General features: G+C 44.7%; 1 protein-coding gene across 5 annotated transcripts in view; it reads left to right on the forward strand.

The window, feature by feature from the left end:
* LCA5 (lebercilin LCA5) overlaps nucleotides 1-23,701 on the forward strand; it is a 193,402-nt gene that overhangs the window by 85,923 nt on the left and 83,778 nt on the right. For all 5 annotated transcript variants that reach the window (XM_069235634.1, XM_069235632.1, XM_069235633.1 and 2 more), the window contains exons 4-5: nucleotides 7,031-7,168; nucleotides 18,347-18,443. In XM_069235634.1, the coding sequence (XP_069091735.1) occupies nucleotides 7,031-7,168; nucleotides 18,347-18,443 (235 nt within the window). The remainder of the gene's footprint in view (nucleotides 1-7,030; nucleotides 7,169-18,346; nucleotides 18,444-23,701) is intronic.

Here is a 23,701-nt window from a genome sequence, read left to right on the forward strand (position 1 = left end):
GGTAGGACATAGATACTTCACCGACCTGCCCAGAAGTGCTGCACCAATTGGGTCTTGCTATTGCCTGGCTCAGCTGGCCTTATTGTTAAGCCTGTGTGCTGTCCTCCCACTGCAACCCACCTGGGACCACGACATAGCGGTACTGGATGTTTGTCCTACATCTCCCCTGCGCACTATTGGAGGTGACCCTGGGAGCATGCTACAAAGAAGCTTAGTGGTGCACTTTACCCTACTGATTGTACTTTCATCTGCCAACATTACCCCTCGGTGACTCTGGCCTACATCCATACCCTCCACTCGTAGGCACATCCGGGGCGCTAATAGGTAGTGTGACCCTCATGGCAACGTTTACTACTGGGCTTACTACACCTTTTGGAGCTAGGAGTTTTCCCTTACCCTGCAGCTCACCGGTGCTCTCACAGCCAGTTGGAGCAAATATGGCAGCCCCACGGCCACATAAAAAGGACAACTCCATCAAGGACAGATTCAACGAACCTGCCAGCAACAAAAGTGGCTCCCACTGAAGACGCACTTCCACCACCACATTCTCTGCCAGTCAACGCTTCCACCGGTCAGAAGAATGAGGAGGTCCCAGTCACTTGGGCCTTTTTAGAAACTCTTTTTGGCTAAATGCATGGTGATATATAGTGGCCCTCAAACAGGAAATGGTGACTGATATCAAGGACATTAAGAGAGACGTGGGGGAATTGGGCCAGAAGGTGGATGTCCTTGAGCAAACTGGTGACTCCCATGAAGAACTGGACATCTACCGGCAGGAAATGCTGGGGCTACAAGACAGGAACACTTCTGTGTTTTTAACTAGAAGACCTTGAAAACCGATCAAGACAAGCCAACATCAGAATTAAAGAGGTGCCTCTTCAAGCACATACTGGAAACCTGGAAGACTATGTATGCTGGCATTTTCACCACGTGGTGCCAGAACTCGCACCCCAGAACATTATACTAGACTGCACTTGTAGAGCTGGGTTGACTCGCTAAATCTCCAGGTGTGCTTCAAGACATCCTGACTTGCTTACACTACTATAAACAGAAGAAAGCAATCATGCTAGCTGTATAGACCGCAACACCATTGAATTTGAAGGAACCAAGTTGTGGCTGTATCAAGAGCTCTCTCTCATCACTTTACAACGTCGATGTATTCTAAGGCCTGTTACAGAGCTTCTGCAGGAACAGGGGATCAGATACTATTGGGGGCACCCCTTTCGTCTCACCTTCATCTGGAATAATGAAACTCAGATAATAGGCACCTTAAAAGAAGCTACAGGCCTGTTGAATACCAGAAATCTGCCAGAGGCTGAAGCCCCTTGCCCTCACTGTGGACCCCCATCACAGGCCCGAGGCGCTCCACGAGACCGAAGGTGAACGGCACAGTGCAACTGACAGCGACAGAGAGCCGCAGGGATCAGGCAGCCCTCCCCGCCGACTTCTGAATCAGAAGGCCCCTTCAGATGCCAACAACTACTAATAAATGACACTCCTGCCGTGCCTCGTTCGCAGGCCTCACTTAGAGAGGTCACAAGAATGGATGATTCCCTATAACTGGGGCAGAACCAACAGACCCTGCCTCCCCAAAAGAGTTGGACTGCTCAGGCGATGGAGCTCCCTAACCACTCAGACTGATGCAGAGTCATACCTTGCAACCACAACATGAACCCCTACCTAATTTACCAATCGGGCTCCCAGGATAGGACCGTGACAATTATGTTAATTATTGTTGTACTCACCCCTGCTTTTCTCTTCCACCACTTTCCTTTCCCTAACTACAAATGTTCTTACAGATAAGCCTCCTCACTACAGCTACAGTCATCCGACCCAAGCAGCCGCCTGGTAGAGACACATTATACAGGTCTCACATGTGTTTATACCTTTGCAACACCATGGATGGTCAAATCTCTTAGTTACAATGCTTGGCACTCTTATCTATGCTGAAAGACACAAAATGCGATGTATGTCTGATTCAAGAAACACATCTCCTCAAAGAAGCTTGCAGGCGTTTGAGATCCCGCTGGTTTGATCGCCAATACATTTCCTCTTACACTGGGAAGAAGGCAAAAGTAGCCATCTTACTCGCTTCTAATTTCCAGGCCGGGGTGATCTATGCTCAAGCTGAAATCCCTGCAGACTCCTTTCCTACTTCATTGCCGTTAAGACGCTTACATTCACACTTGCCACTCTCTATGCCCGAATGAGCAAGAAGAGTTCTTAATTCTTGAAGAAGCGGCACAGGTGATGGCCACTGCTGATACTGATGCCCTCATTGGGTGGGAGGGGGGCGATTACAAGCTGGTCCAAGACGCTAACTTGGTTTCAGGTCTGTGCAGGGGTGGGTCAAGCAGGTGCTCTTAAACCACAGGGCTGCCAGTAACTAGATGACTATGGGCTTACAGGTATATGGCGAAGTCCCCACCCCACAGAAAAAAGATAACACTTTTTTTGCCGGTGCCTTCTAAATGTACGCGAGGATTAACTTTTTCCCTTAAGACCCCACGTCTCTTAACGTCCACCACAGCAGCCAACATCAAAGTAGCTACTCTCTGACCACTTTCCAATTAGCCTCCCTGTACACCTACTTGGTCTGACTCCACACCAGCACACCTGGCGTCTCAACCACAAATTTCTAGTGCATGAGTCTACTGTCAGTGAAGTAAAGAATGCAATTAAAGATTTTCTTGAGAGCAATGACGCCATTGACATGTCTGTGGCGCTCCTTTGGGACACTCCAAACGCTGCGATTCAAGGCTGGATAATAGCAACCCCCCTCAATTGAGTTAGTCAAGAAACCAAATCAGTTTGGAAGGACAGGTGAAGGAATTGGAAGAGGCTCAACACTGTGCGCAAGCAGCTTAAAGCACCTGATAGGGGCAGAGCAGAATTCACCTTCCTCCGTACCAAGTAGAGATACTACACGGGGCAGAAAAGCAGGATACCTGCTGGCCCATTGTTTACAGACCCAGGCTATTAGACAGCGGGTGTCTGAACTTAAAAGACCGCAGGGCGTTGATCTAGTTCAAGATGAACATATTGCGCATGCCTTCAAATGCTTCTATGCCACACTCTACTCAGCAGATTTGTTAGAAGAGGAAGATGCTTCCTATTACCTGGCTCAAGCACCCCTTATATCAAATTAGGCCTCAGGACCTCTCCCACTTAGATTGTGATATCCAGATAGATGAGGTGCTAGCAGCGATCTCATGACTACAAACAGGCAAGGCACCAGGGCAAGATGGCTGTACATCCGATTTTTACAAGCTCTTTGCATTGTTGCTGGCTCCCATTCTTAGTTGCCTATATAATTCATTTAGCTCCACCGGCTCACTCACTGACACTATGAAAATGGCTACCATCACAGTTCTCCCTAAACCTGGCAAGGATCCTACACAGTGCTCCTCATACTGCCTATATCGTTATTGAACTTTGATGCAAAAATGTTCACCTCTATACTAGCTGCGTGCCTTGCCCCCTTACATGCAGAACCTTGTGGACCCCGACCAAACAGGTTTTATACCTGAGCCGGAGTGCAGTGACAACACCAAATGCCTTTGTCACCTAATAGACAAAACCAGGCTCTTCTGAATACCTGCAGTTTTATTATTAGTTGACGCCGAGAAGGCATTCAACTGGATGCTTTGGCCATACCTACAACTAGTACTCTGCAAAGTGGGCCTTGAACCGCTGCTCAGAAGCAGGGTCTGGTGCAGCTTCATGGGCCCCTGGGCGGCTGTCTGTGTCAATGACTTAACCTCCTCACTGTTTGATCTTGTATGGGGTATTCGGCAGGGCAGCCCATTATCACTGCTGCTTTTTGTCCTGTAAATGGAGCCCTTCGTAGAGCGTGCCATAGGAACCCTGCTATAACTGGTATCACGATGGGGGGGGGGGGGGAAGAGGCCACAAACTTGCGTTCTACGCTGATGACATTATGGTAGCTTTGACACACTCTCTTCAATCCCTGCCTCCCCTCATGAGCGAATTAGAAGCCTGCTGGAAAGCCTCGGGTTCAAAGTTCACTTACAGAAATCACAGATTCTTAACTTCACGGTTCCTAAACCTGGCCAACTCACGCTTATGCGCTCTCTTCCTCTTCACAAGGGCCAAGCAGAGGGTGACATATTAAGGCCTCAGTATCAATTGTATCCTTACACAGACTGCCAAGAGTAACTACAGCACTCTCCTCACAAAGACTCAATCTACCTTACACACCTGGAAGTGCTACACTCTCTCATGGCTGGGGCGTCTCGTAGCGGTCAAAATGACGCTGTTGCCTAAAATCCTATACATCAGGCAAACTCTACCACTACCACCTCAACCACAGTCCTTAAATAAGTTACAACGCCTCCTTAACGACTACCTCTGGGCAGGCAAGAAGGACCTTATAACCAGAAAGCAGGATTATCTAGTCTTGGCAAAGGGAGGTCTGGGAATCTCCCAACTTACCTATTGATATCAGGCAGCGCAGCTAGGCTACTTGGTAGAATGGGCAAGGCCCTACTCAGAGAATCATTGGTGTTTCATTGATCAAGCAGTTGCAGGCATCCATATTTGGAAAGTGCATTGGCTGCTCAAACCTCAAAGACCTCTCAGTGTATATATTTCACCCATTCTTAGTGCTCTTACGGGTACTTAGGATAAGGTTCAATCCTCAAAGCGGCTGTCCACCTCCATATCCCCCAAAACCCCAATAATTGGGGATCCCACATTACTGATTTTACACCCCAGCTCAAACAGCTCCGTGAAAACTGGATGGAAACGCACATTGTTACAGGAGATGCTGACAGACTGGAACACTAATCCATCTTCTTTGGCTGTGTCCCAAAGTCCACCAATATTGGACAGATATTTTAACAAGCTTTGACCTAATGTATGACACGGAACACCTCTGATTCCTGAGCTATATAGTACTGGGTTTTCCAAACACACTCCCCTACCCCTTGAAATCTACAAAGGGAACAGCCATGATCCTTGCCCTATGTGATGCCAAACAGGTCCTACTGGCACGATGGGGCTCAGCTAAAATACCCACTAAACTGGGTTGGCTCAAACAAACTTTGGTGCATCTTAGGCATAGAAAAGCTGACAGCTATAATCAAACAAAGACTACCCCAATTAAATGAGACCTGGGAACCCTGTCTGTCGTACCTTTCCGAAGAATTCAGGGAACTAACCTGCCCTGCCTACCTGTGCTCACATTGGCAGAACATCATAATGATTGATCCCCGGGGGGAGGCAACATGTATATGTATCCCCTATGCCCTCATACATATCCCCACATCTCTATTGGAGAGAACCAACCTGAATAGATAGGTCGACTGTTCCGCCCCTCCTGGGGCACTCCCCCTCTCACCTATCTATACCCTCCCCATCTTTACTGTGTTTTGATTGTTCCTCACCTGTCGTTGGATGCAGGTGAGTGGTTTTGTATTGCTTTCTTTCATCTTTAAAACCAATAAACCATGTGTTGTTTCTTTGCACAAAATATGTGGTCTCAGTGACTATGTTCCTTTGGGAGAAGGGACACTGCTTTGCATACATTAAGTATTTGTAGGGTTCTGTGTATAGTCACAGGAGTGGTTGGCTCCCAGCAAGATGTGCGTCAAAAGCCATACAGAATGTTTCTTTACTGCAACTCACCCTTTGAAGAAACCACACTGTGAGTGAACTGTATAAAGATTTAAACTACAACAGAGCTGATAAAGGTAGAATTGATCACTGATGCCCTCCAAATATCTTTGAGAAAACCCCAGTCAACAAGGAAGAAAAACTTAAACTGAATATGCTGTGTCATATGGGGCATGGTCATAGTGCAAAGCTAAGCATATGGGATCCTCTGCCCCCAGCACCACCAAATAATGAAAGCTGTCCTTCATTCAAGTGATTGCCCTAGGTAGAGGATTCCACTTTGGGCTTGGAGGAGCATTTGCGGTATTGTTGTTAGTGGAAGAAGATGCTTCAGTATCAGTGTTAAAAAGGAATTCTGAAAAGTCTGGTGCCAGCCATACAGTGACAGTGGTCATGAAATAGCGCCGATAGCCCTGTGCAGAATGCCCCCACATGGTAAAATAGAGGATAGGCAAGAGGCTTCAGATCGTAAAATAGCCTGGTCTATTAAACCTAAAGCTTTTGAAGTGAAGAGAGGACATGCAATACCAGGGCCATGGAGTATTACACAGTCAAGGAACAACTTGCTGGGGTTATAAATGGAAAGGTAACTGATACTAATCATAAGAAGGATTAAGAGCCATGGGCATTCCAAGATCAGGTGACAACAATGGCATACAGATCTTGCAAGGGGTATATGTACATTGTTGAATGTTATAATTTGCTACAGGGTAAAACTAAGACGAGAGAAAGCTTTGGAAAATGATGCTCAGTGACGTGGCTAAAGGTAGCACTGACATGGTAGACAATTTCCTCTGACCTTAACAACCATTCATTAACATCACACTGCGACACCATTAAAAAATGCTGATGTGAGAAATTAATAAGATGGGATGGTCCATGGTAGGATTGGCTCTGAGAGATCCAAAATGAGACGCTGGAAACAAGGGTGGAATGAAGTAACCCATGGGCTTCATGAACTGAGATCAAAGGCCTACAATTGCATTGCACTAGAGAATAGGGGTTACTTGTAATGTTGTCAAAATGCTGGAATATAAAGAAGAGGTAGTCATTGCTTCAATATACAGAAGTTATGTACAGGAAGAGGATGTCTTGCATGATGTGGAACAAATATAAAGGTGATATTTCAAATAGAAAACAAACCCTGCGCCCTGACTCATCTTACAGTCCAGGTGGGCTCCTGGTTTGCAGGCATTGAGGGAAAGAAATATTATTAGTAGGTAATTAATGAGTGATAAGAGTTTCTTTGAGGAAAAATAATTTGTTTAGGACCATAAAATATCGTATTGTATAGCGTAGTTTGTAAGGAAAACAAGGCATTATCTTACTAAAATATGTATTTCTTACATAAAAAGCATGCCTCATTTTTTCTTTCTTATGCTGCCACATATAGGATTTAGAGAAAAACCTAGAGCTGAGCCAAAGTAGCTTCCAGAGGCAGTTGCTGTTTGAGCGGAAGAAGGCACGTGAGGCACAAGAAGAAAATAAATCTCTGAGAGATGAACTCCTGCGTCTTGGCCAGAAGCTAAAGGTAGAGCTCGTATCATGCACGTTCTTCTTTTTAAATCACTGAAAGCATAGCAATATTAACAATAAAATATCTGTTTAGTCTTTCAATTATGAAATATAGAGTCTTGTACATATGATCTAAAGATAGTTTGGAAATCATTTGACACTTAGCCAATAGGTAATGATGTAGGAATTATGTGTTTAAGCATGGGTTGTACACCATGAGAATGCCGCTGTTGACTTCCGGTGGTGCAGGTGTTCTGTTGTCTATACTCAGTCATGAGATTAGGAAAAAAATAAACATTATTGTCCTTTTTACTCTTAAGTATTGGGAGTAGGACATACATAAAAGCTAGCTATTTAAGGACCTCAGTAGAGTACTAACATTAGCAAAAGTGAAACTGTCATATGAAAATTATAATAAGTGTTAACAGTGGTTTCCTTTTTCTCTCACTCCTTGGACATTTGAGGATGTTGCGTAGACTAAGACTCTGGCTTAGTTCTACAAGGTTTGCTTTCCCAGCCTCAAGTGACATGGGTGAACTTGGTACAGTGGACCAGCGCTGAATGTAAAAGGTTATTGTAGTCCTGCAGGACCCCACCCAATACATATTTGAAGTAAAGTCATTGATTTTGGGTTACTAACAAACCCTGGGAAGAGAGTAGAGGCACTGTGGTAACAGTAAACCTCTTTCACTCTTCATAGTATCACACTCGCAGCACTAGGAAGAAAAGACACTTTTAATTAAAAGTATTTATTACACCAAGGCAAACCTGTTTGTGAGTACATCTAAAATAATCACAGAGGTTATCATAAAACAGCAATGAGAGACCTTATAAACAATAAAATGAACATTTCTAACTTGGTTGAAAATGTAATTTAAAAGCTTAATACCCTAAAAACGACTTCTATGTGCTTTCCTAGAAGAGCATGTAGTAAACTCATTTGCAGACTAGAGTTTCTTGGAAAGAGGCGATGCACAGAATACCTTTTGACAGCTCAGCTGTGGGGGGAAGCGCTCCCTGCAAAGGGCAAGCATGCGCTGCAGTAGCAGCCCCAATCTGGTACTTGGCTCTTATCATCATCAGGCAGGATGCATCATCTTCACTGAGTGCCGGCAATAACCAAGATAGTCTCAGATGGTGTAGGAAGGTAGCCTCTTTCTAGCCTTGTTACCCCCCACTTTTGGCCTGTTTGTGAGTATATGTTAGGGTGTTCTTACTGTCGCACTGTGATCCTGCTTGCCAGGGACCAGTGCTCATAGTGAAAACCCTATGTTGTCCGTGTGTTTGATATGTGTCACTGGGATCCTGCTAGCCAGGACCCCAGTGCTCATACGTTTGTGGCCTATATGTGTTCACTGTGGGATGCCTAACTGTATCACTGAGGCTCTGCTAACCAGAACCTCAGTGTTTATGCTCTCTCTGCTTTTAAAATTGTCACTGCAGGCTAGTGACTAATTTTACCAATTCTCATTGGCACACTCGACCACCATTATAATTCCCTTGTATATGGTACCTAGGTACCCAGGGTATTGGGGTTCCAGGAGATCCCTATGGGCTGCAGCATTTCTTTTGTCACCCATAGGGAGCTCAGACAATTCTTACCCAGGACTGCCACTGCAGCTTGAGTGAAATAACATCCACGTTATTTCACAGCCATTTTTCACTGCACTTAAGTTACTTATAAGTCACCTATATGTCTAACCCTCACTTGGTGAAGGTTAGATGCCAAGTTACTTACTTATTCCCTGAACTTTGTGAGTGCGGGGACACCATTACACGTGTGCACTACACATAGGTCACTACCTATGTGTAGCGTCACAATGGTAACTCCGAACATGGCCATGTAACATGTCTAAGATCATGGAATTGTCACCCCAAGACCATTCTGGTATTGGGGGGACAATTCCATGATCCTCCGGGTCTCTAGCACAGAACCCTGGTACTGCCAAACTGCCTTTCCGGGGTTTCCACTGCAGCTGCTGCCAACCCCTCAGACAGGATTCTGCACTCCTGGGGTCTGGGCAGCTCCGGCCCAGGAAGGCACAACAAAGGATTTCCTCTGAGGGAGGGTGTTACACCCTCTCCCTTTGGAAATAGGTGTGAAGGGCTGGGGAGGAGTAGCCTCCCCCAGCCTCTGGAAATGCTTTGATGGGCACAGATGGTGCCCATCTCTGCATAAGCCAGTCTACACCGGTTCAGGGATCCCCCAGCCCTGCTCTGGCGCGAAACTGGACAAAGGAAAGGGGAGTGACCACTCCCCTGACCAGTACCTCCCAGGGGAGGTGCCCAGAGCTCCTCCAGTGTGTCCCAGACCTCTGCCATCGTGGATTCAGAGGTGTTGGGGGCACACTGGACTGCTCTGAGTGGCCAGTGCCAGCAGGTGACGTCAGAGACCCCTCCTGATAGGTTCTTACCTCTCTTGGTAGCCAAACCTCCTTTTCTGGCTATTTAGGGTCTCTCCTCTGGGCCATTCCTCAGATAACGAATGCAAGAGCTCACCAGAGTTCCTCTGCACTTCCCTCTTCGACTTCTGCCAAGGATCGACCGCTGACTGCTCCAGGACGCCAGCAAAACCGCAACAAAGTAGCAAGACGACTACCAACAACATTATAGCGCCTCATCCTGCCAGCTTTCTCGACTGTTTCCTGGTGGTGCATACTCTGAGGGCTGTCCGCCTTCACCCTGCACTGGAAGCCAAGAAGAAATCATCCGTAGGTCGACGGAATCTTCCGCCTGCTAAGCAGGCACCAAAAGACTGCATCACCGGTCCTCTCGGTCCCCTCTCATCCTGACGAGCGTGGTCCCTGGAACACAGGAGCTGGGTCCAAGTGTCTCCCACAGTCCAGTGGCCCTTATGTCCAAATTTGGTGGAGGTAAGTCCTTGCCTCTCCACGCCAGACAGCAAACCTGTGTACTGAGTGATTTGCAGCAGCTCCGGCTCCTGCGCACTTCTCCGAAGATTCCTTTGTGCACAGCCTAGCCTGGGTCCCCAGCACTCCTTCCTTCAGTGCCCAACCCTCTGAGTTGGACTCCGACGTCGTGGGACCCTCCTTTTGTGACTCTGAGTTCACAGAACTTCCAAGTGCCTGCTCCGGTACTTCTGCGGGTGCTGCCTGCTTTTGCGGGGGCTCTCTGAGTTGCTGAGCGCCCCCTCAGTCTCCTCCTCCAAGGGGCGACATCCTGGTCCCCAGCAGCACCCAAAAACCTCTACCGCGACCCTTGCAGCTAGCAAGGCTTGTTTGCGGTATTTCTGCGTGGAAACACTTCTGCAACATCCAGCACGCCGTGGGACATCTTCCATCCAAAGGAGAAGTTCCTAGCCCTTTTCGTTGTTGCAGAATCTTCGGCTTCTTCCACCCAGAGGCAGTGCTTTTACACCTTCACTTGGGGTTTCCTGGGCTCCTGCCCCCCCTGGACACTATCGCAACTCTTGGACTTGGTCCCCTTCCTTTTCAGGTCCTCAGGTCCAGGAATCCGTCTTCAGTGTTTTGCTGGTGCTTGTGGTTCTTGCAGAATCCCCTATCACGACTATTCTGTCTTTCTGGAGTAGTAGGGTACCTTTACTCCTACTTTTCAGGGACTTGGGGTGGGATATCTTGGACACTCTTACTGTTTTCTTACAGTCCCAGCGACCCTCTACAACTTCCCATAGGTCTGGGGTCCATTCGTGATTCGCATTCCACTTTTGGAGTATATGGTTTGTGTTGCCCGTAGACTTGTGTTTGCCTATTGCATCCTATTATGATTCTACATTGTTTGCACTACTTTTCTTACTGTTACTTACCTGTTTTGGGATTGTGTACATATAACTTGTGTATATTACCTACCTCCTAAATGAGGGTATTCTCTGAGATACTTTTGGCATATTGTCACTAAAATAAAGTACCTTTATTTTTAGTAACTCTGAGTATTGTGTTTTCTTGTGATATTGTACTATATGATATAAGTGGTGTAGTACGAGCTTTGCATGTCTCCTAGTTCAGCCTAAGCTGCTTTGCCATAGCTACCTTCTATCAGCCTAAGCTGCTAAAAACACCTCTAATCTACTAATAAGGGATAACTGGACCTGGCACAAGGTGTAAGTACCACAAGGTACCCACTATAAGCCAGGCCAGCCTCCCACAGATGGTATCTTGCAGGATAATCTGGGGCAAAGGACCTCCATCCAGGGTTTGAGTGGTGGTCCTTAAGTTCTAATTATTATCGGGGATAAAAATCCTTTGATCTAATTTCAGAAATGTGAGACCTAGATTTATGGACACCTGGGAAAGGGTCCTAGACACATCTTTAAGACTATGGGAGACAAGGATAAGTCAGTTTGGACTACACCTCTTTGAAGAATTATCTAAGGATGTTCCTAGATGGCCCTGACAAATTGAACACTTGCTTCAAACTGGGTGTCACATCCGGTGACATATCTAGGTCACTATCAGAATGACACTCTAGGTGTTGTGAGAATGATAAGGGCGGACAACATTCTTGTTATTATTGTTCATAATAGATATATCACTGAGTTGGCAGAATTCAGGAGAAGTGTTGGCTGAGAGGGAGTGGGTAGACTGGCTGAAATTGAGTCAGACTTTACGTCAAGTAATGTAGGAAATTCAAAAATAAGACCTTTTGAGGCTGCATAGCTGGCAACATCCTTTTGACAGCAGATGTTACGTTGGGCCAGTAGACTAGTTCAAATGAAAATGCTACAAAAATGCCAACTGTACATCAGTTTGTGTATCCATGCAAAACGTTGTCATGTAAGACTGTTAACAAATAAATACAAATTCAGCGTTCTTTTTCTTGATTTCTTTTCCTTTCCGTTTAAAATGGATAACTTGGAGCTCATCAAGAGGGCATCCAAGGAAGACGGAGGAAAAGGTAACCTGCACTGATGAAAGGGAGGGGAGCAAGGAAGGATACATTGAGAGTTAAGGCTCAACATTACACTGGTAGTGACGACCTGATATTATATAGCCTTAGGAATTCATAATGAACACCAGGAGTATGTAGAGGAAAGCCATTTCGCTGATCTGGGCCATAACGTCCATGTATAAAGGCATACGTGCAACAGAGCAAGAGATTTTAGAAACCACTGTGGCTGCCAATGTCCGCATACTGAAATTCATGGCATGCAATGCAGATGATAGCCCCTTATTGTAATCCTGAGATTTCTGGAGAAGGAGGTTTGTCTATTTGACTCTACCGTTATTATTGTATAAAAGTCAAAAAGGCTTCAGACAAGGAGTATGAAAAGGTATTTGGCACCAGCGCCTGCAGAGATGAGCTGAATCTGGCAACATGACTAGTAGGCCAATAGTCAGTGTGGGCTTTCTTTGAATGGTGGAAATTCCAATCTTGCACAGTTTTAAGTGAATCCACCATTAGGAGTAGACAGCGTTTGCACCAAGTGGAAAATATACTTGTCTATGAGAATGGAGAATTTTGAATCCTGCAAAATTGGAATTGCTGCATGATGGCAAATAGTGGGAGCCTTATTTTAAAAATGAAAAGTTGAAGATGCCAAGATGTGTTGTCCCTGGTGTTCAGTCAGGCATGATGAAGATGCCTGTTACTAGGCTGCGATTGGTGAGAAGTTTGGATGTCAAAATAATACATATTGCGCTTGTTTTAGTGGACTTGGTTACTGTGTTCAATAAACACCTCTCCTCATTAACATCCCATTTCTCCCAGATGCCCTTTTTTAGTTTGTGGATGGGTTGGCTTGTAGTTTGGTTAAGAGGGGAAAATCGGAGTTATCCCTTTATCAAAATGGGAGTGTTGGTTAACTGTTTGTGATTCATCCATAATCCCCTTGATAAAAATAGAACCTCAAAAACAGGAGATGCAGATACCTAGGCTTAGCAGTAGCTGATCACACAACCAGATGAAATATAAGGCAAGCTTTGAATATCAAGACAAATAAACATGGTGCTTATTTATTGTTTTGAACTCCTTCCAGGGTGACAGTGTTAAGGCTTCATACAGTCCCTCGTAACTGGGGCCCCTTGCCTATCGTCCTTTGAAGGATCTGCATAGTGAGCACATGTTGCACTGTAACTGAATGAATAATGGTATCCATTTGGACATTGTGTGCATGGTTGGTCCTTACATGCTGCCCTTTGCTGAAATGGACTTGGATATGACGCATGCCCATCATGTGCTCAGGACCCCTTTCTCAAAGCCAGTATTCTATGCTTGATGAGGTCGAGGGATATTTCCTGTTCTCCTCCTTTGCTAAGTGTACCTTCTCCTTCTGGAGTGTAGCCAGACCCTCCCTGCCTTACAGTGTTGCTGGCTATCACCTGAAAATAATCTTAGAAGAATGGTGCACTGCAGGAAACAGGAGAAGAAAGGAGAAATTTTGAACCCAGTAGTCTTTTGGTTGCCTCAGACCTCACTTTTTGGACACCACTGAAGGATAATTTCAGGTCTTCGTGACCTAATAAATGTTACATGGTTTGGAAATAAAGGAATCGTTCTGAATGAAGCCAAAGCATACATACTGGCAGAAACCAAGCCTCTGCCATGTATAAAGTCAGAACCCTTACAAGCCAGCATGATGCCTGGTCTCATTGGCAAGAGTAGTATGGAAACATTTTTTAACCATCTTGGGTCATGGAGACATCACTGCTTAAATCGCTGTTGGTCACTAACTCTAATCTAATGATCTGTTCCCAGTTTGGATTGGTGAGGATTTGGGATCCAGAGGTTGTCACGCAGTTCTGAGACCACATCCACCCCCCAAAAAAGTTGGCCATGACTAGCTGTTTAAGCGAATAAAGGTGGTCACCAGCTGGGAACATGATTGCAGGTGATTGTAAAAGTTCACATCTTAAAGGGGGACAGATGTACTCTGTCCAGTCTATACCCTGGTACCTAACTCCAGATCAGTGTTTATTTTTTTATTTTATTTTTTTGCATGGCATCAGCTAAAGTCGCAGAAAAGGTTCTAATGAAAATCTACTAATTTGAAAAAGATGATGCATAAGATGTTTTTGAATCCCTCCTTACTCAGTTTAGGATGTAGTTTAAAGGGTGTTGGATTTATGGGACAGTAAGAGAGAGGTTTGGTAGTTCCTCCTGATTTTAGAGAGGAGTAGACCAGTTGCTGTCCTGGCTCTGCAGTAGGTATTTTTGAGGCTCTTCATGAAGTTGACCAAGATTATGGCATACCTTACTTAAGTGCACTTGGACACCAAGGCAATCAAAACCCTCAAACATTATTATGGACTATATTTTAGTTTTACCCATTTTGTTTGGATAGTGTATTTTGGATACATTGATTTTTGCGAGTTTTGAATGGACTTTCAGTAGCTGGGGCCAAATCCAGGGACCTACAACATTGCAAGTTTGTTAAATTGTATCATTTTTGTTTGTAACCCATCCCACATTCTGATTGGCTTTGCAACTAAATGTAATAAAGCCAGAGTCCTCAAGTTTTCTGAATCTTCCCTCATGCAGCCCCATAAGATACCATTGGCCATAAAGCCACTGTTAGAAAAGCTAGTGCCTGCTGTTTATATGTTATAAAAATGTTTGTGGTTATAAGTTGATACTGATCCTGTTTTTAATTGCTAATTTGTTTACTTACCTGTAAATAAAATCCTGTTGTTCTTTGAATATATAGTGATGTCTGGACAATCAGCTTGATTATTATAAACCGTTTTGCGTTGTGCTTCAGTTTCAAGGCCTTACGGATTCCAAGACTAAGACTGAACTGTTCCACTTTGCTTCCCTTGGAGTGACTTTGTTGTCTGGCTGGAATGATATTGTTTGTCCCGGGAGACAAGGGTGAACCACAAATCCCACATAGGATGCTGTCCAGTAATCACTCATAGCTGTGGGACATCATGAGAAGGCATCAAGTTGAAATAGCTGCCCATCCTACATGTTTGTCACATTCATAACTTGAATCTTTTGTTATCGTCCATACCACCTTCGGAGTGTAGCCAGTGATCAATCTGCTTAGGTTTTTACACCAAATGTGCATGCTAGATGTCGCATATCTGGATTTCTAGCTCCTACACTGCATGTTTAAATCGGGGGGTATATAAATGGGTATTATGAGGTTTTTCCTGTACCGCACACGCTTGCATGCTGTGCTTGTGAAGTTTTTTGTTACTAATTAAAAAAAAAAAAATCTTAAAGGAGGCTTAAGCCCACCTATTTCTTACCTCTTCATACCATTGGCTGATCCCACATGTCTCCCACATCACTCTACTTACCATTGGCTGGCACCTACGTCAGCAGCTCCTCTTTGCCTCCAGATCTTCTGATTCTTCGCCCATGCGGTGGCCGCGGGACCAAGTACTGATTCCAGTGCCCAGTATCCTTTCACTGGCTAGCAAGTACTCCTTTTTAAAATTTTTTTTTTTTTTTTTATTAGGTTTCACGCATAGCATGCGTTTGTCATATTATTGCTTCTAATTTTAGATTGTGGCGCTGGATGACCTTGTACGAAAATGAAGGAGTAAATGAGCATCTGGTAGTACACCTCTCATGGGTGTTTAAAGATTTATTTATACACGTCATTGCTGTAAACTCATCTCCCACTGTTCACACCTTAAGAGGAGAGCGGTGGTAAATCAGGCTCAGAACTTGGGTCTAGCGCTCCAGATACTGACCCTCTTACTGTCTTGGAGTCGGAAACGGTGTACTTTGAATCCTGTCTCTCTGCTCTAAACTAGCCCTCCACATTTTGTCTGATGTTGGACACATGACTAAATTGTTATAGAAGGTGGAAGGGCACTAGATCATACCCCACCTCTATGTTGAGAGCTGCACTACAGTTCGTCGCTGTTTTACTGCCTCGCATCATTGCGATTTTTAGGAATTTGCAGAAGTTTCAAAAAGTGCTGCTGAAATCTGTTTGTGAATTACATTTTTTTTTTTTTTGCATCGACAAATATACAGGTTTATATCTGTTGAAGCAACAATCGCTGGTAACTTTTTCCCTCCACATGAAAAAAACAATCACAAAAGAGAAATTCATTCTCTTGTGCACCCCTACTCATTTTAAGGTTGTTATGAGCTTATTCATGCTCTGAAAAGAAGTTTGCTCCCTACCTTGATAGCAGTTAATCCCAGACTGTTTCCAGTGAGTAGGTCATGAAAAAGGTTTGTGAATACCCACCAACGCATACATTTGTGGGTATGCACAAGCTTACAGGGCATTCCTTCCCAGAAAAGGAGTGAGTTCACTGACCCTAAAACGTTAGTGGTTAAGTCTTTTTCCTAGTGTACAACTACTTTTGTGTATTGCAAAAGTGGTTTGACCCATAAAAAAAGGCTATTTTCATGTGCAAACTAAACTTTCAGGTGCAAATGTCCTTAGGATATGGCCCCAAGAAATTAATGAAGGCTCAGAGATTGCATAATTGTGTTTTGTGATGCTTTGTTGCTATCGCAGTGCATCACAAGTTGTTTCCTCTGATCTGTATCCATTACCGCTGGTCTTCTCTTCTCCTTCGCTTGATGTACTTACCTTTCAAGAATATTTCTTTAAAAGCTGATATTTTTACCTTTTGCCTTCATTCTCTTAATACCTTTACTTCATTCTTTCATCCCAGTCTCCCCCCGATCTCTCTGCTATTTTTTATTTCAGTATCTATTTATTGTGAATATTTGGTGTAACACCAACATTAATGCATGTGCCTTATGAATCACATGCTGAAGAATACGCGAGGAAGTGCTCTAATCACAACTGTGCATATGAGCGCCATGATATGAGCATGCCTGGTGGAGTTCGGCACTGCTTTACATTGAGACTGTTGGTTCTATTTTTTGGGATGGACATCCTAGAGTTGGTCATGGCCTCGGTCTATCACATTTCCATTATTGTCCTGATTTGCGCTCATTCGTTTCTTCTCTTTATAAATTTATTTCAATTTACCCCACAGCGTTGTGTCCTTGCTGGCGCTCTACTATCTATGACGTCATCGGAGTCATGTGGCATATCGTGAATGACCTGTAGTACTGTCTTTGCCTCTCTGTTCCAGCTGTGATGTACTTGCTGTTTCTTTAGCACTCTGTGGGTTTTGCAGTAGCAATTACACCAGGTGTTGAAGTGCTGCTGAGCTAGGAACTGCTCCTAGTGGGGTGTTGGATGTAACCTATGTGCAGCTGCCTTTACCTGTAATAATGCAGGTTATATGAAATTTCGTAAGCTAAGTTTTTTTTTTATCACAGCTTGCTGCTACACTGAGTAATACAGGGTGCAATAGTTACGTTGATTTAAAATGAGCTGTATGTAACGAGCAAGTAGACAAAAAAGTATTCATACCCCGAGAGGCTATTGATCATCTGGTAGCTATGGAAACAGAAGAGTCTAAGAAGCACCGGTCCAGGAGGAAAGAAGTGTTAAATCTGAAGGGAAGTATTGCTGCTGCACTTCATCCCTAGTGGGGACAAGAAGCTCCATAGACATAGTAATGCCCAATAGATCCACCACTGAGCATCAGCACTGCTGTTCAACAGTAGCCCAGTGAGGATTGGTGAGAGGAAAATCTGTGACAGGCTGATTGAAAGACGTCAGTGCACAGCAGACAACATGCTCTGCAGGCAGAAGAGTACCGGGCTATGCTATTTGCACATTCATATTGTTAAAAGGAAGCTGAAGGCGGTCCAGTACGATGGCACTGCAGCCCTCCGAGAGTATAGCTCTGCTCTGTGCAATGCGTGCACTGCAATTTAGGAACAAGCATTGGAAAAGCCAGTAGGTTTCACTTATGCAAAATATTGGCTTTGTCATTGTCTGTCATAGCACTTTCTATTGTACTTTAATTTATATTGCACAGCAGCTCAACTGCTCTGCAATATGTAAAAAACATTGACAAAGTTAATAGAATTTCCATAGGTGAAACCTATTGGCTTTGCCAATTCTTGTTTATTTTTCTTTCCCTTCTTGAAACTAGTATAAAGAAACGATATACTCCTGATTCGTATATACTAAGCTGGTAATATATAATTGAGCTCTCTTTCCCCACAGGCCAAAGGTCTTCCAGTGGGGTAAATTTTTCCTGTGTGGAATTTGTGGTGCATGGCTCAAATCCATAGATTTCATTTATGGTATTGGTGTAGAGGCACAAATACATATGAGTTTCTTTTTTCCTTTTAATAACTCTAGACATGTTAGTCTTTATGATTTATTACACTCATTAAAACACACTGTGTAAATGAGCTACATTTTTCTTGTGTTCAGGAGAAAGAAAGAGAGCTTGATGCAAAAAATATATATGCCTTCCGCTTGTCAAAACCATCTCCGAAGAAAGACTCTGATTTTACTCCCAGGAAAAAAGGTGAGTGAGCAGATTTGCATGTATAATGCACACTTGAAACAACACTGCTTTTTAAGCTCTTTTTCACTTTTTGTTTGATTCTTGGTGAGAATAGCATTCACACTTAAATATGATGGTCATGTTTCCTTTAATGGAATTTGTGGCATTAAGTGCATGGGTATATGTATGTTCAAGCATGACTAGTTGTGTGCTGAGTGGTATATTGCTGGATCTTGAGGGAGAGGGCTTGGGTGCTGGTAAAAGACAATTGAGAGACTTGGAGATCGCCATTCATTATCTACTGGTCTCCAGTGCATACCTTGAATCAAACATACTGTATAAACTATTCAGGGGCTCCCTCAATTTTCCCTATTCATATAATTGTTTTAGTAGGAACTTATGGAACAAGTCGCGAGGCACATCTTTACCCAGGGCTATTCTCTTAAAATGTAGATTGCTTCTTGTGATATGATTTTTTCCTTTAAATAACTGAGTAGGGGGGGATGAAGAACTTTAAATGAATGATTGCTGTAACTTAAATTTCCAATAACTTCATGATTATATTAAATTCTTTTGTGTACATATTAAGAGGACAATTAATGTACTTGTCAGAATCTCTGAGCACTCTTAGTCAAGGCTTACAAATACAGACAGTCCACTGGATAGTCTTTGAGCTTGCAAATTTGGGTATTCTGTGAAATGAATATCTTAAATGAATCCATGATGAATTTGGGAATGGGGGAATCATGCTTAACAAGACTGACAACATCTCTAGGCTTTTCTTCTAAATATCGTGCAAAATGACATTTCCTCAGGACAAAAGAAGCGTAGGACATTTGTATCTAGGACAAAACGTAATCTCAAACAACAAGGCTCCAGGTATTGATTTTCTACAGTAAAATTTTGTGAGAAATTCCTTGAGACTATATCCGTTGCTTATGATGATGGTATAAATCTGTTAATACAATATCACGGGGAACACCCAATATTGCTGTAGTTTTGCCCAAAAGAACAAAGCTCCAGCAAAATGCACATTTTACTGCCCAATTTCCCTTCTCAACATGGCTGTTTAGACTTACTCCAAAATCCTAGCCAACACATTAAAACCACTAATTGTTTTCCTTGAAACATCACAGGTTAAATTTCATGTGAAATAATACAGAACATAGTAACCAGATGTTCGATGGCATGTGTGGCTGTAGTTACACATGCTTTGCATAAGTCTGCCATCTAGTGTTGAGTCCGGAGTGTTGCAAGTTGTTTTTGTTTGAAGAATGTTTTTGTGTCACGAGATCGAGTGACTCCTCCTCTTGGTGATACTGCGCATGGGCATTGAGTCCTTGTAGGAAAGTACCATCTTCCTTGGCATGTTAGCCCCATTTTTACCTGTGTGTCAGTTTGTTTTTGCCTGTCTCACTGGGATCCTGCTGGTCAGGACCCCAGTGCTTATAGTTTATGGCCTAACGTGTGTGTCTGTATAGTGCTCGACTGTGTCACTGAGGCTCTGCTAATCAGAATCTCAGTGCTTATACTCTCTCTGCTTTTAAATTTGTCACTGTAGGCTAGTGACTTCATTTACCAATTTCAATTGGCACACTGGACCCCCCTTATAAGTCCCTAAGGTACCAGGGCATTGGGGTTCCAGGAGATCCATATGGGCTGCAGTATTTTTTTTGCCACCCATAGGGAGCTCAGACAAACCCTTGCACAGGCCTGCTATTGCAGCCTGCGTGAAATAATGCACACGTTATTTCACAGCCATTTTCACTGCACTTAAGTAACTTATAAGTCACCTAAATGTCTAACCTTCACTTGCTGAAGGTTAGGTGCAAAGTTACTAAGTGTGAAGGCACCCTTGCATTGTCAAAGGTGCCCCCACATAGTTCAGGGCCATTTCCCGGGACTTTATGAGTGCGGGGACGCCATTACACGGGTGCACTACATATAGGTCAATACTTATATGTAGCTTCACAATGGTAACTCCAAATATGGCCATGTAACATGTCTAAGATCATGGAATTGTCCCCCCATTGCAAATCTGGTATTAGGGAGCCAACTCCATGCATCCTGGGGGCTCCACCATGGACCCCCAGTACTGCCAAACCAGCTCTCTGAGGCTTGCACTGCAGCTACAGCTGCTGCCACCTCACAGACCGGGTTTTGCCCTCCTGGGGTCTGAGTAGCTCAGTCCCAGGAAGGCAGAACAAAGAATTTCCTCTGAGAGCAGGGTGTTACACCCTCTCCCTTTGTAAATAGATGTTACAGGCTGGGGAAGGGTAGCCGCCCCAGCCTCTGGAAATGCTTTGAAGGGCACAGATGGTGCCCTCCTTGCATAAGCCAGTCTACACCGGTTCAGGGACCCCTTGTCCCCTGCTCTGGAGCGAAACTGGACAAAGAAAAGGGGAGTGACCACTCCCCTGTCCATCACCACCCTAGGGGTGGTGCCCAGAGCACCTCCAGTGTGTCTCAGACTTCAGCCATCTTGCTTTGCAAGGTGTGGGGGCACTGTGGAGGGCTCTGAGTGGCCAGTGCCAGCAGGTGACATCAGATACCCCTCCTGATAGTTCCTTACCTGATAAGGTAGCCAATCCCCCTCTCAGGGCTATTTAGGGTCTCTCCTGTGGGTTCTGTTCAGATTCTGCTTGCAAGTTTCCTTCAGGAATCCTCTGCAATTATTACTTCATCCTCTGACCTCGGATCACCCGCAGCCTGCTCCAGGAACTGCTGTAACAGCAACAAAGTATCCACAAGGGATACTTTTCCTCTGCAACTTCATCTCCAGCCAGCAACTGCAACAGTTTACACGGTGTGCATGCTCTGGGAACTCCCTGTCTTCATCCTGCACCAGAAGGACCGAAGAAATCTCTGTGGGGTGATAGGTTCACTCCCCTGCTCATGCAGGCACCTTCTAAGACGATGACTGGTACCCCTGGACTCCTCTCACAGTGACGAGTGTGCTCCTAAGGACACAGAGGGTGGTACCCATTGACATAGACTGTCCTAAGGTCCTGCTGATGCAATTTGGAGGAGGTAAGACCTTGCCTTCCCTGAGAACGACAGTACCCCTATGTACTGCGTCTTCTTCACCTCCTGAGGCCTCTGTGCACTATTTGCAAAATTCCTTCGTGCACAGCCTGGCTCAGGTCCCCAGCACTCCATCCTGCGACGCTCAACTTGCTGAGTTGTTTTCCAGCGGTGTGGGACCTTCCTTTGTTGTGCTGCACCAACTGCGTTTTGCACCTCCTTTGTCCCCGTGTCCTGGGACTCCCTTGGGTGCTGCCTGGCATCCTGAGGGCTCTCTAAAGTGCTGAGAGCCCCCTCTTCCTCCCCTTCGTCCTAAGGAAACTTTCAGTACTTTACTCCTGCTTTTCTGGGCTCTGGGGTGAGGTAATTTACTTACCTTTACTGTATTCTTACTCTCCCAGCGATTCTGCACACACTACACTTGTCTAGAGGGGAATTCGTGATTAGCATTCCACGTTCTTAGTATATGGTTTGTGTTGCCCTAAGACCTATTTTCTCCTATTGCATTCTATAGCATTTGCTATTGTTTGCACTATCCTATGACTAATTACTTGTCTAATTATGGTGCCTAGTGTATATATTGTGTATAATACTTACCTCCAGAAGGAGTATTGCCTCTAAGATATTTTCGGTACTGTCACCCAAATAAATACCTTTATTTTTGGTAACACTGGGTATTGTCTTTACTTGTGTATAACTACTGTGTAACTATAAGTGGTATTGCATGAGCTTTGCATGACTCCTAGTTCAGCCTAAGCTGCTCTGCTATAGCTACCTCTATCAGCCTAAGCTGAGAGAACACTACTACTTAACTACTAAGGGATAACTGGACCTGGTATAAGGTGTAAGTCCCCAAGGTACCCACTACAAACCAGGCCAGCCTCCTACAGTCCTTTGTTAGATTGTTCTCTCTGCTGTCGGGTTCGGAAGTGTGTACCTCTCGGTCCGGTATCCTCGGCTTGGTCTAATCCGAATTCTTCTTTTCGGTCTTTTTCACCGACTGTATTGTAACTAGATCGCGTTTTCACTATCTAACATAGTCGACCTGAATTTCATCGTTAGGAGATGGTTTACTTCCGTTTGGGAAACCAGCGCCTGTCTCAGGCCTACTCTTCCACGTGGTGTTGGGATGTACAGGGCTGGTTGGAACAGACTCCATTTCAGTTTTCCTCTCGATGCCTTTCAAAATTCCCACACAATGACCAACACTTGGTGTTTAACTTGTGCTTGTCCCCAAACCATAAGGAAGAAACCTGCGATGCCCGTCGGTCTTTTCGATCTAGGAAGACCCTCTGGGACCGAAGATCGCTTTGTTTGGAAATGGCGTCGAAGACACTGGACGACACTCCTTATATTTTCGGGGAAGCGCATGCACAGGAGGAGATCGAACAAGAAGAGGCCTTTTCCATAGAAGATTCGAAGTTACACACTCAATCTGACATCGAAAGTCAGCCTCCCACCTCAGCCCAACCCGTGGGTATATGAGCCTTGTCCTTCTATACAAAGATTCTAAAGAAACCCTACAAACTGGTAGTCAGTCCACCACTGCCTTTTGGCCATGGCCAGATCTGAAAGTTACCTTCTGATGCCCACCTTCCAGCTCGGCACCAAAAACAACCAAGGCTAAGCTGTCTTCGGCATTGACTTCTGGCTCTGCAGCATGTCATACAGCCTCAGGATCGAGTCGACCCTTCTATCTGAGCTTTTCTGCTCCGAGTAAGAAGACCTCCACATCTGCTTCGGAGCCGACAGCTGTGATTCAAACCAAGATTTCCACTCCGAAAACCTCTGAACTGAAGATGCTGTCTTCCGGAGACTCCAGTCATTCCTTGGAAGCAGCTTCACCAGTGGAGCCAGTCCTCGAAATAATGGACGCACATCAGCGCCAGCTCTGTATCCAAAAAGGAACAGGAAGAATAATTGTTTCTCCCCTGTCCCAATCAAGAGGAAACTTACTTTTCAGGAGGCCTTGGACACTGCTCGTCCACTTAAAGTGTTTTCCAAAGACAAGGACAAGGCTCCAGTTCGACCTCATCCTTCTCCACCATACTCTCCTGTGCATCCTATTACTCCTCCACCACCTTCCCAATCTCCTCCACCTATCGTTGAGCCACAATTTTCTCCACAAGGTTCACCACCCCCTCAGGGAGATGACTTGGGTAACATTCCACAAGATATTGACCTATGGGAATTATATGATCCAGATCGCATATTTCCAAGTGACCCTGATCCATACCATGCATTCCTTTCACCTC

Source organism: Pleurodeles waltl, chromosome 5, assembly GCF_031143425.1.
Source record: "Pleurodeles waltl isolate 20211129_DDA chromosome 5, aPleWal1.hap1.20221129, whole genome shotgun sequence".
NCBI lineage: Eukaryota > Metazoa > Chordata > Amphibia > Caudata > Salamandridae > Pleurodeles > Pleurodeles waltl.